General features: G+C 29.0%; 1 protein-coding gene across 1 annotated transcript; it reads right to left on the bottom strand.

Annotated features, from left to right (window-relative positions):
- Window positions 1-463: 463 nt before the first annotated feature.
- On the bottom strand, window positions 464-8,614 carry LOC114163164 (NADPH--cytochrome P450 reductase). Its single transcript, XM_028047297.2, has 18 exons — window positions 8,079-8,614; window positions 7,194-7,253; window positions 6,918-6,994; window positions 6,764-6,821; window positions 6,557-6,643; window positions 6,445-6,481; window positions 5,803-5,872; window positions 5,472-5,666; window positions 5,298-5,390; window positions 4,324-4,549; window positions 4,047-4,130; window positions 3,797-3,948; window positions 3,613-3,709; window positions 3,291-3,440; window positions 2,421-2,498; window positions 2,220-2,342; window positions 2,029-2,142; window positions 464-926 (listed from the first exon to the last, which is right to left on the bottom strand). The coding sequence occupies exons 1-18, from the start codon at window positions 8,370-8,372 to the stop codon at window positions 846-848; spliced, it is 2,076 nt and encodes a 691-aa protein (XP_027903098.1). The 5' UTR covers window positions 8,373-8,614; the 3' UTR covers window positions 464-845.
- Window positions 8,615-17,429: the final 8,815 nt, after the last annotated feature.

Here is a 17,429-nt window from a genome sequence, read left to right as displayed (position 1 = left end):
AATTCCTGATCTAGGTAAAAGTTTAATTAAAGAAAAGCAACTCATTAAAAAATATGCTATTAAGTTTTAACAATCTTATTTGAGAAATTAAAATTGTAACTTAATCTTTTAGACCAATTGTTTTCATCTATATGCAGAAATTACATGGATCTCAACTGACTACTCGTCAAATGCTTAAATTTAGAAGAAAACAAACAAGATGTTAGTTTCTAGTTTTACTTGTCTTTCAATCTCATATGACATTAAATTATTCTCCCACTCGTTGGATCATCCCATTGGATTGAAGAAACTTAAACGTTTAAGTATTTGTTAAGAGATCCAGTCTTAGTTTTTGAAATTCCCCAACACACAGCAAACTTATAACATTATTAAAATATTATGGCACCAGTAATATCAAGATCTTGATATATTACATTCAACCTTTTTAAATAAATTGTGTTCAACACAAGAACATAATATCCTCTGCATTAAAAAAAACAAGTTTCATTAATAAAAAATAATTATTCGTTACGAATTTCTACACTTAAATGATACACAATCATCCACTGTAACCTCTATGTGTTGACCGATTTCTGAGACTAACCATCAGAGTCCCCCTAAAATTAATCCTAGTTTAGAGGGATCCATCCAACCTATCATAAGATAATGTAAAGACAATAGAAAGAAAAAGGGCAAATGTCCAGAAAAGCATTTCTTCTCAAGGAAACCTGATAAGCCTCCACTGTCGGTTCCTAAATTTCCGTAAAGGCAGCTACTAATCTCAAAAATATCCTCCAGCCAATCTTGAATTTTGCATACCAAATAGCAAGGATACCACAATCAAAACAGACGAACAACAAGAAAAATCACCATACATCTCTAAGGTAACGTCCGTCCGTCTGGAGTTTTTTCACTATAGCTTCAGCTTTTGTTGAGTCCACGTTTTCCTGTAATTCAATGCAGAAACGAAGTTTTTAAGAAAGTTTCATTACATAGGTATGGAGTGTATATTCTAGTGAAAAAAAGAAATCATCAGAACTATAGCATTTCTAAATAAAAGTTCTGAAAAAGATTTAAAAAGAAATAATTTAGAGACGAAAATTTACATTGTCGAGTCTCTTCATACACTAAACACAACATAAATGTAAATGTAGACAGAGTGTAACCAAGCATGCAAGAATCAGCATACGATTATGGCTCTCTCACACCCACTCAAGTTGTGAAAGGTAAAGTCGAGTCTAAAAATAGGAAAGAAGAAAAAACTAATGATATCAATACATTCATAAGGTTAGAATGAAGTCGATAATGATTTTCCAAATTGATATTTTAAAACCCTTCCAGGTTGGAAGAGAGAGTTCCTCCAAATGGCACTGAAAAACAAAATTGAGGCATTAAGTAGGGGAATCAACCCGTTTTTAAAATAAGCTAAACAATATTTTTTCCAAATAATAACTTTTGTAAAAAAAGAATAGCAACGTTACTATTTATTTGTCAACCAATTTCTTCAATAATATTGCACAAAAAATAGTCCATAATTTTCTCTCTACCATTGGATGTGGTAAGGAGAACTTACAATAATTTTTTTAATCACAAGCACAAAGGCACAAAAGTTCACATCCTCACAAACACAAGAATGTTAAAATCCCCCACATTTGAAATACTAAACACCCCAGAAATACTATAATAAACTCAATAGAAGAAAAGAGCAGAACAAAGAAAAAACGAAGTCAATGTAACAAATAGCTTTGGCTCCATTGAAAAATTCAAATATGCTAATTCAGCACCAAATTTTTCGAAAATCCAACCAAATTCTGTGTTTGTAATACAAACGAAAAGGCTTAAAAATTAGTCACACCTCTCCTATCACATAAATATATTATTATACTCACTGCTTAGCAATATAATTATTGGCATCTGTTCCTGGTGAAGAGACAAAAGCAATAGATAGAAAAGCTTCTTTTATTTTCTCATACTAGTTTGGCTAAGTTCGTTGAAAATCAATACTCAAGTATTTTGTAAAAGGGAGGGAGGATGAAAGATAATCAGCACCTGCTCCTGGACAATGGAATGAAGAGTTCGATGAACATCTCTGGCCATGCCCTTGGCATCACCACAGACGTAAAGATAACCTCCTTGAGAAATCAAACTCCACAGGTGCGCAGCCTGCACGTATAAAATTAATGCAGGTAATAATTTGTCCAGTTTCATTTGATACCTACTAAGCTGCTATTTGTACTTACTTTGTCCATCATCTTGTGTTGAACATATTCCTTTTCAGCCCCCTCTCTAGAGAATGCAACTATCAATTCTGAAAGAGAACCTTGTTCCACAAAATTCTTTAGCTCATCCTCATAAATGAAATCCTATATAAACAACATAATTGGAAAATCAAAAATTGCTCTGAAAACCCATTTAAAAAGCACAAAGAGAAATTAATTTACCATTTGACGATTTCTACATCCAAAGAAGAGTAATGCAGGGCCAAGTTGAACACCATCCTCTTTGAGAGCATATCTTTCCTGGTAAATCAAAGATAGAGTGAGTAAGCATTTAGAAGTATAGGTCTCTAATAATTCAGTTTCACCTGAACTTTCATTTATGAAATGGATTGGACAACAATTTTTAAATTTTTGGTATAGTGTTGTTAGACGTCACGGGCTTAGGCCTATCTTTTTGTACTTTCTTATTTATAAATGCATAACCCTATTTGTTCTATACACATTAAGGATTCAACCTGTGTCTCTCTCTCTTTTATTTTAACAAGGGTAAACTAGGTTTTTACAACAAACTAGATACCTGTTCGCAAATGATGTGAATTTTCTGCTTTAAAAAAAATCCTTAAAAGATACACCTTAAAAGAGCACTATGAAAAAAAATAAACAATTTGGATTTGGAAAAGTAATCCACTTTTGTTTCATTTGACAAGCACAACTTTCTAGCCTCTTGTTAAAAGCAGATTTTCACCTTCAGCTGTGACTTGAAAGCAATTTAGCCATGTATCTTCAAGAAACTAAAATAATTTCATTTTTAAGTGCTTATCGCTTTAGTTAATTCCACAACACAGCAAAAGAGCTCAAAAAGACAGAAAAGTGGATCTTTCCAGCTGAAACAAAATAAAGAATAAGGTGCTTTGAATTTTAGTTCATACTCGTAGTTGATTATTACATAAGTACTTATTTGATACCTATGTTTCTTTTTATATTCAATTCAACTGTTCAACCACCATCCCTTCTTCATTCTATATAGTTGTTTTCTAGCAACCTTACTTTTATAATAATTGCAAAAATACACACATAACATATTTCACAAACCTGTAAAAATCCCCTGAAAGGTGCAAGACCGGTACCAGGTCCAACCATAATAACAGGTACTGAATGATCAACTGGAAGCTTGAAATTTGATGGCCTAATAAAAATAGGAGCCGAGCTACAGTCTTGACTTTTTTCTAAGGGAATAGCATTCTGATAATTCATAAGAGATTTAAGTTAGAAACAAAATGAAAATTTTGGGTAATGCACCCCTCAGGAAAGAAATCAGAATCACAAACACAATTAGTTGAGAGCAGCGAGTCCAAGAAGTTAAAAAAGAGGACCATGTGATTGCACGAGAAGTGTATAAATTGCATGTTGATACCTTCATCCAAGTTGAACATACACCTTTGTGAATTCTACCAGTGGGAGTTGGACCATACACCAAAGCACAAGTTACATGTACCCTTTGAGGAGCAAACCTGGATAATCAAGTAATACAGTATTATTTGTTCGCCAATTATCTTATAAGGGTCCATTTGATACTTTAAATGAGATATGATAACTACCTAGGAGAGGATGAAATAGAATAATAACGAGGCTGTAAACGAGGGGCTATTGCAGCAAAAAAAACACCAAGAGGAGGTTTTGCTGATGGAAACTCGGCCATCACCTCAATGAGACTCCTCTGGCTTCCAACCACCCATTTGGAGTACTCATCCTGAAAACGAAAATTTGAAAATCATCATCAAAAGAGGAAGGGGAAAAAAATAAATTGTGTCAGTAAAAAAATGACAAACAGGAGTACAGAATTTTTACCTTCCCCTGAGGAGATGAAAGGAACTTTAATCTTTCTGCTTGGCTAGGTTCAGAGGCATGAGCAGCTAATGCAACTAAAGCAGCCTGGAATAGAAGCACGTGTAATTATTTCTTTATTTTCATTTATATAAAACAAGCACAAATCCCTATTGAATCACACTCTTATAAGCAGTAAAACCAAACAAGTACAAATTTCTATTGGATCAAACCCAAACAAGTACAAGATACAAAAATAAAAAGAAATTGTAAGCACATAAAGAGAAGATAATATTAAAACCTTTCGTGGGGGGTTCAAGAGATCAGCATAACGTGCTAATGCAGTTCGCAGTGAGCAAGGGCCAGGGAAAGGAGGTAGGAGAGAACCACCTAGGGAAGTGCCATCCTCCTTGTCTGTGTGAAGAGAAAAAAATAAATCTAAATTCTGACCCAACAACTTCCCAGTTTCTTCAACAGTTTCATTGCAGTTCTCAGCATAAACACCCACATGGTCTCCAGTTTCATATCTGGGAAATATCACGCAAAAGCCATCAACAGATTTATTGATTACTTTAAGGTAATTGGAACAGGATATTCAATTTGCCATCTAGTTAAGCATGAGAAAACCTCAATCCATAAAGAGAAATGTTGACAACACACTTTCAACAAATTTTTCCCTATTGTCTGAAATTTCTTAGAAATTACAAAATTATGTGAAACTCGTTCCATATTTAATGAACCTCCCTTGTGATTTTGAAGGTTTCAACAAATTTTAAACAATGAGAATTTTGAGAGGAGTATGCTAGAGATTTCATGATAACTCTGCCAATATTTATGAGAAACGCCATGCATTTCACATCAGATATGTTTGAACAGATCAAAATCATTAACAATAACTTCATCAGAAAATCTCACCCTCAATTTCATAGTCTTCCCGTTTGGGGAAGAGTGGGGAAAATTGGATATCGGACAAGCTTTCATTACTCTATATCTCTATTTACTAATCAAAAAAACATTTAATATTTCGTAAGAATTATAAACAAGTACAAAACCTTATACCAAAACTCAATAACATAATATAATCCAGCAGGACTCGATTATTTTGAATAATAATTAGATAAAAGTTTAAACATATATACAATATTTACTAGCATAACGTATTTGAAGCCTATATAAAACAAATTAGTAATAATTGACCGATGCAATTGTTCTACATTTTCTTATTTACCAAGAAAAAATGATACGGTTATTCATCAGGAAGTATAACTAACTTACGTTATGCCCGTCCCTGATACATCAAATTCCAAATGTATGCAAGAACGATCAGACACAGGTTTGTGAAGCTCCTTTTGTACAGCAACATTCACCCTTCAAGAAATGAAACAATAGGGTTGTTTAACAGACTGAACTAGTAAGAACAACATTATCAGTGTATAAAATTCCAAGCACCTGCAAGGATGATGAATATCAAACACAGCATTCCCATTTGCCACGGTTGAGTGATTATCATAGTTTGATGTTGCAGTGGGATCATGAATCACCACTCGGTATTCAAGAATAGCAGCTGTATAGGGGGTAGAGACAGTATTAGCATCATCCTCATCTCTGAGCAACTGATCCAACTCAGGCCATAAACTTTCTTTCCTGTAAACCCAAGACAACTCATGGTGTTTGAAATGTCCAAAAAGTAGTACACATATTTTTCACAATTTTATGGGTAGCAACAATATAATTAATAGCTAGATAGCAGTGATGAGAGGAATCAGAGGACTATCGTTACCAGGCAGAAAAATCATCTTCAATGGATTGGTCATCGTCACCTAATCCAAGTGCAACTAGACGCTTTGCACCTGCAGCGAACAGAACTATGTAAGAATATATCTATTAAAAGTCAATAACTACTTTAATTCCATTCTCAAGTCTAATTTACAAACTTCAGAACTTTATTAGAACGTGGTTTTACTAATATACATCTCACTTCAAAGGACTAAAACAAATCTGCAGAAATAAATAACTTAATATTACAGCGTTTTCCTAGATTGTAAACAACCAAGTAACATAATTCCACCAGTACTTCCTAGTTTGTAATAAGATTGACTAATAAATGACTTATTCTGAAAGTTTGATTCAAACATTATACACCCATTAGACTTTTTGAAAGGCTTATCAAATACATTGAATCTAACAATGTAAGGCACCATTCGACTAAGCCAAGAGAAAAAGAAAGTAGCACTAGTACATTACCTTTACAGTTAAGGAGGACAAAATTAAAGGAAACAAAATTCAAAAGCACACAAATGACAAAAATGACGAGATGTATAAGGCAACTTAGCTTTGACAAACGGCAATGATTCTATGCAATCATAACGAGGCAGATAACCAATTTAATACTTTCGAAAATACAGGAGATGGAACTACACACCTTGTTCAGCAAGATCTTCATCCACAACTTTACCTATCTGTATCAGAAAAACATAATAGAATCAAATGATGAATTTTTTTTGTTAAATAAAAATAAAATCATCTGATTTTACCTTATTAAAATGTTCGTATTGTCTGTTACCTAGGCCAAAAACTCCATATGTGAGTTTTTCAAGCCAGGTTCCCTTCTCATCTTTCCCCTAAAATTAATGTCCAGTGAAACATAGAATCATTTTATGTAGGCCATGTGAATAATGAAAATGCGAGGAGAGAGCAAGGCCTAAGATGTAGGATTTACTTAAAGTGAAGTAACTACAAACCTCAGTAAACCATTTGTAGAATCTTGCAGCATTGTCTGTTGGTTCTCCATCCCCATAACTGTCATGTCAAGTCAAAATGCATCATATTCACCACACATTTCAATAAATCAAAAAATAAATACATTTCATCCATTTTTATGTACATCAATCTTACGTTGCCAGCATGAAAAATACAAGACTCTCTTTCTTCAGCTTCTCCTCGTATAGATCATCATCAGCTGCATAGTCATCCTAGTTCAAATTAAATAGACATCAGACATTAGCCAAACTTAAATTTTAAAATTAAAATTCTTAACTTTCTGTACAATTTCACCATAAGTTTTCTAGAACTCTCCTAGTAAAAAATCAAACATTTAAAATAAGATGTTTGACCCATATATCTATAACCAGAATGTAGACAATGCCAAAACTTCCTTTCAATCCCACATACCAGGTCAACAACTTTGACAGCCGCTTTTTCATACCTTGCCTTGATCTCATCTGCCAACGCCTGTAATTAAAAATAAATATTAGAAAAATGCAGCAATCATACAAAATTGGAACATAACTTCCTTCAGATTTAAAGCTGCGGTTGTCCCAGGGGTAACCATTTCAAGCATTATAGAAAAGAGGAAGTAAGCATCATCTATACACAAATTATATTTGAAAAACATGTTACAGTTACAGGAGGGACAGCTAGCCAAGAAAAGAGGCACGAAAGTTCAGGATTTGCTTCACCTAAGAGAGGCGTCAACAAAATAGGAGGAAAACATAAGTGTTAGATTATTTTGAACTCATTTCCCGTACTAATTACTACAAGGCACAGAACTCATAGTTTTCGACAACTTCACACTATCCAACGTCACAGAAATTGCGGCACGATTTAGGATTTTCCACAGGTATCAATAAATAGAAAGGCACGCCATGCAGGGTGAGGCACTGTCAGCTCATCACCGTAGCCACGCCTTTTAACTATCACGGCGAACTATCAAATTGACACTAAAATGTAAGAAGAACACGACATCATTCCTCGCTCCTTGGCGTTTTCAATAACAAAATGAACACAGTCACATCTAACAAAAATCTAGCCAAACAATACGCGCCATCACAAATATCATCATTATCATAACTTATGATTAACCAAGTCATCGCACAAGTCAAAACTACAATATCTACTCCATTCATCAAACTTAAATACGCAGCACGAGAAAATCACAATCATTCTTTACACGAAGAATATTCCTATTCTATTTTAAAGATCCATAACATTCGATTGAATTCTCCTTGATCCAGCAGATTGAAAGAAAAAACACAGCAATGAAGAGAGAAATATAACCTTCGCAAAGCCTTCAGCAGTACCGGTCTGAGTACCGAAGAAAATGGTGACCTTAGTCTTGCCGGCGGCAACGTCAACTTCCTCCTCCTCCTCCATCAATAACCCCTTCGGCACAACCAGCGGCTTCACCTCCTTGCTCCGATCCGAAGATTTCTTCCAGAAAAACACTAGAAGACCGATTACGACCGCGGCGGAGGTGGTGGCGATGAGAAGCAGCGAATCCGAAACGGAATCTCCGAGAGAAACGCCGAGGAACGACTCAACGGCGCGCACCAAATCGGAATTGGAAGCCATCGCGTCCACAACTCAATCAAATTCGGAGCACAGTGCGGGAGGTGAAGGAGACAGTGACGAGTGCCTGCGTGATCGCGTGAGAACTAAACCAGTAACGACAGAAACCTAACAGGCACCGGTAGTTGTAGTGAAAGACTCTAGGAGAGAGAGAGAGGGAGGGGTTGGGTGCAGTGGTGAAAAGAAGAGAGAGGAAAGGACCCAGGAAGAGCTAAACCAGACAGAAACCTTGGGCCACTTTCAATCGATGTCAATGGGTTTACTTTTCGGTTTGTGGGAATTTGCAACTTTGCCAAACGATACTGATAATTAAAGCGCGAGATATCGCGGCGCCCGCGTTGACAACGACCCCCAAAAGCTCCTTTTGTGTTTCTTTCCCGTTTCTTACTTCCCTCCCTGCTTTTACTGTTACTTTATCTTTAAAGATCTCGCGAGAAAATAAATCAGCAACACAAATAGTGCAAATGCAATATTAACAATTATTTTTGTATCATTTATACCGTACTTTTCTGGCTTTTACTATTATTATTACATGAGTTTAACATATGCACGTCCATTAATTATTTCCTTCTTATACATCCGTTTTTGTTTGATTGGACTAAGGTTGGAGTGAAAGAGGAAATAAAGGAAGATATAGAGAAAGAGAATTAAAAGTAAGGTTCTTTATTGAGAAGCTATGATCCACAAATACAAAATTATGATCCACGGATATTATTATTGTATCAGATTTGATACGTATTAATACGTTAATATATTATTTTGAAAAATGATATCATACGATACTTTATATATTTATATTAAAAAATTATAATAATTTTTAAAAATACAATAAACATATAAACATATGTAAATATATGATTATTAACATGTTAATTCAAATTAAATTTATATGTATCGAAGTTGTCAATATAAAAAATTATTAATTATTATCGTAAAACTAATACTATTTCATTATTGTAAAATTAATACTATTTTATATATTAGATACTTTATTGATAAGTATTAAAGACAATATGTGTTAGACATCGATCCAAATTTCAAATCAAACGATCAATGATTCATAATTAAAAAAGATTAATAGAAAATTTATAATAATAAATAATTAAATTAATTGTATTACCATATTATTCTTAGTTGTAAACAAAGAAGAAGTGTATATTTATTTAAAAAATTAACTATGAACGAATTAATGTATGTAATGAAAAATATTAAAACAATAACAATAATTATTTACAATTAATAAAGCAAGGTAAGAGTGTATTAAAACATTGTAATATTTAAAATTGGATTTACACGTAACATTTTACCATATGTCTAATATATTAGTAGAATTTTTCATTCTTAATGATTTATTTTTTTACAAATTTGTTATAAAATTTTGGGTGAAAAATAATTCTTTATTTAATTGGTAAGTAATTTTTTGTGAACAATTATTTTCTACAAAATTTAAAAACTTGAAGTTTTTATTTGTTACAAAAGTTTATATAAAAAATATTTGGCACAAAATATTTTATAAAAAATATTTGTAGCAATTGTTTGCAAATTGTTTTTTATATCAAAATTTATAAATATTTTCTAAAAGGAAAATATATAATTATCAAGAAATATATGTTTTTTAATATGATAATATCATGATATTGAGTGAAATATGTACTTGTGATTTTTTTTATGTAAACTTTCTTTACAAAAAAGGCAATATTTGATTTTATGTTTAAAAATGAATTTTAAATATAATATTATTTCCAAAATTTTATTTATCATCAAATAGAATAAATCTTATTTTCATCATAAAAGAATATGTGTCCTCCAAAATGATGTGGAATGGTTTATCCCATATGAGAAAGGAAGTCATCGATATATGAATATGTAGACTGAGTATATATGAGAGTAATTGAGTGGACGAAAATGTAATTATTACAATATTTGCTATTTATTTATTATTTATGTTAATATCATATATTAATGAAAATTGTGACATATTATATTCATAATTATATTTATAATAATGTGATATTTATTATGAAAATAATATATAGACATTATATTATAAAATGTTTATATCTATTTAATATTATTTTCTGACTTGAACGGTGAATTACATATATTCTTAATTTTGAAATTCTATAAGGTGAGCGAACTAATTCGTAAGTTTGATTCATTACAATCGAGTTGGAATGAGCGAACTGATTTGTAAGTTTGGCCTGTTGGAATATACTTGTATACTTTTTAATTATTCTTGGTCATTATGTTTAGCTTAGTTTATTTTTCAAATGATGGGGTAGTTCGGTTTTGAAAAAGCTTTTGGCCATGGTTTATTATTTTTCAAAAAAATTCGAATTGCATTATTGGGTGATATATTATCGGTATTCAAATATTATTCAATCTTGATTGGTAGTTCGTTTCCCTATTGAACATTCATTCATTTGTTATTTCTAAAATGAAAAATCTATTTTATTTTCTCTTCAAATAAACTAATACATTTATACTTTATTTCATCTCGTTTTCTTTCATTGTTTTTTTCGTTTTTCTTATTCGTGATATAATATAATGTAAAGAAATATTACGTCTTCTTTACATTAACAAAACTATTATACTAAAATTATTAGAAAAATGAAAATATTGATACAATGTATGTATCCATAATAATTATTTTGCAAATCAATGTCACTTCGAAAATCATTGATATCAGTATTCTGAGTCCTCGTGGAATGCAATTTTAGCATTGGTGGTGCTACCTTTTTCTTTTCCTTGTTCAGAACCCTTATTGGCACTTTTTATTGACACTCCCCATGCTATCAACTTCCACGCCTTTCAACACCACCTAGCTGACACCCTGGTCTCGTAGGCATTTAACCGAACACCTTCAGCATCTGGTTCAAATCTCAATGACACAAGAGCCAGGTTTCAATGTTGTGTCAACATCATTTTTTTTGAGTCACTTTGGGAAGGATCTTACCACAACAATCACATGCATTCCATCTAAAGAATCACATCCATTCCATCAAAATAAGGTTTCATGTTTGTTTGCTTTCGATCATCGATTTGAGGAATAGTAAACGAATAATTTTGAAGAGATATAGAAAAGTAAGTAAGATTATTTATGCGAAGGTACGAAGATGTAAAAATAACTAAGGTAAATTTTGTTAATGATAAATATAAAATAATATTTTAATAGATAAAATTATTAAATTACAGTTGTATTTCGTGGTTTAAATTAATATAATATGATTATTATTATTAGTTTTAGTAATATTTTTATTGTTATTATTATTAGTTTTAATATTAATAATATTATTATTATTATTATTATCATTAATATAACTAATATTATTAAGTAAAAGTATATTTGGTAAGTTAGAATTTAAAAAAGCCAATGATTATTTAAATATTTTTGAATTGTTTTTTTCTTTTCGTTTCTTCATTGATGTAAGAATGATAATATTTCATTCGTCTTTAAATTCATCTACACAAATTAATTATAATCTATTGAAATAAACAAGGTTTATTTATCCTCTTAAACATTAAGAGTGTGTTTGTTTTACGTTTAAAATCCCAAAAGATAGAAAATCTTTGAAAGTTGAGTCTACTCCTTTGATAAAATTATTTCAAGTTTAATTAAATACTAAAATATACAAAACGTCATTTGATAAAATTATTTCAAGTTTAATTGAATACTAAAATATACAAAACGTCACTTGCATTGAAAGTAATTTTAAGGATGTTCTTCGGTTCAAAGCAACTTTAAATCTCCACTATCATGCATTCATTCACCTCCATGAATTATAATTTTCTTCTATTTGATTTTCTGATGGGTCTTTTGGTTTGAATTATAATGGTGTCTTTTAGTTTTCCCATATCCTTTATTATGGGTTAAAACTTATTGGAAGACACATATCAGGAGAGAGATGTGTCAATTAAATTGTGAGATTCATCAAATTCGGATTTTTAATAAATTTCAACTAATTATAGAGAATGTGTTCAAAAAATGGAGTGAAGCTAATTTAGGGGACTTTTACGGGAGCATTCCAAAATATGTGAAACTACAAGTAGACTTATTCAAATACACTTATAATGAAATACATATATTAAAATAAAGTTGATTTTATCTTTTTTCACCTTGCTTATTGTAGTAAGTTGATTTTTCATTTTATTTTTAATATAACAAAATTATTAAAATAAGCTTCACTAATAATATTAATATCAAATTACAATAATATTAATATTATTATAAAATTCATACCCAAGTAATTATACATATAAAAGTACTTTTCATCAATATTATCCAAAAACTATCATTTGAATAAAAATACTTTTAAAATAAAAGTATCTAAAAATAAATCAAGTTATACTCAATTTATTTTTTACTGAATTTAAGTTCAAAAAGATAAGTTGAACCAAACTTAATTTCTTTCAATTTAAATCCAAACATACCCTAAATCCCTAAAAACTACCATATACACTTCAACACTAAATTATATTCCCTTATTGAGATATTTATGCCATTTTACATATATTTTCACTTTTTGTTTTTACCAAATAATTTTACAAACATCCTTGTTTTCCTTTTCTTGTACTTTCCTTCCGGTCTCTCGAACATTTTCTCCATCAACCACGAAAAAAAAAAAGTAGAGAAAACCAAATAAGAATTCATTAAAAGTGTTGTGAAATGGGTGGAATGTATTATTAGTTTCTTTGAATGGCTTGAATATGATTGGTTCCAAATGCGCATTTTTCAAGTTTCTTGTTCACCCAGAAAAGTGTCGGGGGTCAGCAGAAGTAATTAGTATGGTAACCTCTTTCTTTATTGTGTGGCAAATTTGGTCAGAGTTGAGTTGTGCCTTTAATTTAAACACGGTTTATATACCAAACTCGGACCCACATCATTTGATTCCAATTCATGTGCCTTCCCAATAAATAAAATCAGTCTATAGAAGGAGGTAGATTTTTCGAAACTCAAACACTTCATTCTTCATTTGTATGAATCGCAATTATAGTTGTAAGATGTTTTCTTTTTTTATTTTATTGTTCTTCAACGTCTTAACGATAATTAATATATATTAAATTTATAAAAGTATGTATGTAAAATTTATAAAAAAATATATTAAATATGATATTAAATAAAATATAACATAATAATTATTAATATAATTTTTTTTTATTTAAAAGATAAAAATGTACATAAATATTATATAAGTGTGTTTAATATTTTATTTAATATTTATAAATAAAAGTTAAAAATTAATTAAATAATAAAATAATTATATTTTAATGTTGTTAAAAATTATATAATTAAACATAAAAAAGTTTAAATTAAAAAAAAAAAGCAATTTAAATAAACATAAGATCCTACAAAGTTTAAATTTGAGACTTCATTGATTTTTTTTTTCTTTTTAATAAAGACTTACAAAGTTCTTATTTTGTATTAGTAGGTTATTGTCTACAAATTTAAAAAGGTATTTTTGTCTTTATAAATTTTGTTATGTGCATTTATACTATTTTAATTACTTTACTTAATTATTTTAGTTTTTAATGTAAAAATATGGTACAATACATATTAATTATTCCTTAACCAATATTCTCAAATTACAGTTAACATATTTTTTAATCAATATGAGATAATCTACTTTTAAAATTACGAGAATTGTGTAATTTGAAACGAAAATTAGAGTCGGATAATACATTGTCATATAGACACGGTTTCATAAAAAAAAAATTAAGTCTCAAATTATTTGGTTGTATTTGATTCGAAGTCGTTAGCACCATTTGTTTAACTTAAAAAATCTTAAAATATTGTATCATTTTTATAAAAGTTTAATATGTTTTTACTCTTTAGAATTTAATATAGAATTAAAAATTTTAATATAATTTTGATCTCAAATTTAGAATTAAAAATTTTAATATAATTTTGATCTCAAATTTAAAAGTTAAATAAATATAATTCCTAACTTAATTATGTAAAAAAATACGTATTAAATTACCTTTTAGATTGACGTTGAACTTTTTATATTATTTAATATGTTTTGATATAATTATTAATTTAGAACATCGTTTAACAAAAAATGTTATTAATTTAAAAGGATTATATCTTTTTATTTGTTAAATTTAAAAATTAAATATGCAAAATTTTGAGAAATGAAAAAATATTCATTTTGCATATAGATTTAAAGATTGAAAATAATATTCAATTGATTCATAATTTTATTTATAAGCAAATTATTTCGTATCGGTGGAAAAACCTTCATAAGATCATGGTCCTTGCAGATGGTGTAAGGATTGCTAATTCATAGTCATCGATACTTGATACATTTAAATAGGTAATGTAGTTTGTTGTATGCTCCGATGAGATCATTGGAATTAGGTAACAATCATAAAATAGTAAAGCTGAATAAAGTAAGAAAATTGAATAAGTTAATTTTAATAGTAAATATGCAAACGAACTTTCAAAATAATTTAGTAAATTATTTCATACATATTTGTATTTGTCTAAAATAGACATGACTATATAAACAATTATAAGCTTAAGTTTAAAAAATGATTAAATATATTTTTGTTATTTAACTTTCAATAAATTTTGAAATTAGTTAATTTTGAAATTTTAGATCAATTTAGTTTTTATCTTTTAAAATTCAATATTATTTTATTTTCTTAACTGAATGTTGCAAAACTATTTCTTGATTTTAATATTTTTGTGTTTTATTTTCCTTTTGGCAAATAAATATAATAAAAATAATCTGAATTTTTCATAAAGATATTAACAATTATAATAAATAAATTTTTTATCACATTTAGTTTATGGCATGAACTTGGAAATTTACATGGATTTATATTTCTTAAGATGAAATAATCTTGTGTTATTGTTGACCATGAAACAGATATTTTGTATTAATTAGCTAGTAGGAAACTAATTAAAGTCTGTTTAATATAGAACAAAATGGAATATATTGATGAAATTGAAAAAGGCATTTTATATTGTTTTGATTTAATATTATTTTACATTATATTTGACATCACTTTCGGTTCCTTTTTTCTACTCTTGTACATGAAAAATAAACTTGAAAATGTTAACTTAAATAGATGAAGGTGACCAAACTCATTATTTACAGTAATTATTGCAATATCTTTTAATATTTTTGTAGGAACTGACTAGAATAAAAACATTCTTAACAATTTTATTATTTTTTTGCATAACAAGTTTGTTGACCTAGTATTTGTTTCAAACATAAGATCTATAATGATCATTTTTTACATGTTTGTCACTCTTCGTATCAATTTCCTAATCAATATGTTTCCTCCAACCATTTAAAATAAAGTATTAATACTGCAAATGAATGACTTATTTCTTAAATCATAATTAATTTAAATATAAGAGTATATATTATATTATAAAATTGTTCACAATTAACATCGATTTTAGTATTCATATGAAAAGTTAATGAATAGATTTGGAGAAAAAATTGTATAATTTTTTAACAACTCGTGTTATATGTCATTATATATTATGATATATATGTTAGGAGACATCGCAAAACATACTAATCATTTATTATCATATAAAAAAATATTATTAAAAAAGACAAATAAAAACAAAAAATGCCAGGTAGCAAACCAAACTCATGTATCAAAAATACATATCGAATTTCCTTCAAAATCAGTTAAAGAACTTCGAAAACTGGAAGTTTATACTTATGAAAAAAAAAAACCAAAGGGCAATCTTAGTTGTCATGATTCATACCAATTATAATGATTTTTTTTTTTCTAATACTAAAGAACTCAACTTATTTGCACAACAAATCTTATCCTAAAAACATAAGAAACACTCAAACTCCACTATTTTACATATCTCGAAACATTTTTTCTATTTTCCTTTAAAATATCCGGAATAAATTGAAATGTAAAAGAAGTCTTATATAACAATATAAAATCACTTTCAACCGAACACATCTAAAGTCAACATTACGAAAATACTTACTAATAAGAATAATTCTCATAAATTCATCATATAAAGATTTGCATCGAAAAAATTCCGCAGAAACTACTAATTTATTTCACCGATATTATTTCTGAAAAAATTAGCACAAACCGCAAGACTACGAAAATGCTCACTATTAAGAATAATTCTCATAATTTCATCATATTAAAGGTTTGCACAAAATAAATCTGTAGAAACTACCAATTTATTTCACCCATATCATTTTAAAAAAATTAACACAAGCCGCAAAACTAAGACTTTCGAAAATTATATCTTAATATTCACCTTCGTCCAATAAAAGTTTGAAAATTATAAAAAAAAAAACTTGTACATGATAAGTATTTTTCATACCACAGTAGTTGTTATATCAAAAGATTGAAACATAAAAAAATTGTGCACATATATATGGTTAGGAATCCAAATGTGAGTCTATATCTCAATTGACCATAAATGAGAAAGTAGAGCACTATATAAGAATAAAGACATAAACTCATTGCCTTAAGGTATTGGGTTGAGAGTGGTGTTAATACCTTATATGGTTAGGCTTAGGTCTCATTGGTGTTGTATCTCCCAAGTGAAACCCCTCTGTAAACCTAACAAGTGGTATCAGAGTCGATGGTTAAAACTGGGTCAGACGAGTACAGTATGGTCCTAGTATCGAAAGTCTTCCTGACATAATGAGTCAGGTAAGCGTGTCCCGTTAAAAAAAATAACGACGATATAGAGATGGACAAAAAAAGAGTACTCGTAGTCTTAATGAAACCTACTCTGTAAAACCTAATATATATATATATATATATATATATATATATATATATATATATATATATATATATATATGAATTAGTCTTCAAATTTCTTTATCATTTAGTGTACAATAATTTACGATAAAATACTTTGCAGAAATATGTTGTATTTCTTATACTCCAACTCATCAAAATAATATAAATTACAAAACTAATCAAATGAGTTTTAATCAGGACCATCTAAGAACTTAATAAAAACAGTTAAATGATTCATAAACAATTTATGCAAATCGAAAGAAATATTCTTCAATACCAAATATATAAGTAGTTTGCCATTCAAATAAA

This window comes from Vigna unguiculata, chromosome 9, assembly GCF_037176805.1.
Source record: "Vigna unguiculata cultivar grain cowpea cultivar isolate G323 ecotype 2 chromosome 9, ASM3717680v1, whole genome shotgun sequence".
Taxonomy (NCBI): domain Eukaryota; kingdom Viridiplantae; phylum Streptophyta; class Magnoliopsida; order Fabales; family Fabaceae; genus Vigna; species Vigna unguiculata.
The sequence above is the reverse complement of the archived record's forward strand: the minus strand, read 5'-3'. Positions and strand labels throughout refer to the sequence as shown.

Coding starts and splice junctions, on each gene's coding strand:
- LOC114163164 (XM_028047297.2), bottom strand. CDS start 8,372: ATGGCTTCCAATTCCGATTTGGTGCGCGCCGTTGAGTCGTTCCTCGGC. Junction 4,131..4,323: donor TCTTGAACCCCCCACGAAAG/GTTTTAATATTA, acceptor CTTCTATTCCAG/GCTGCTTTAGTTGCATTAGC. Junction 2,143..2,219: donor AACACAAGATGATGGACAAA/GTAAGTACAAAT, acceptor TTATACGTGCAG/GCTGCGCACCTGTGGAGTTT.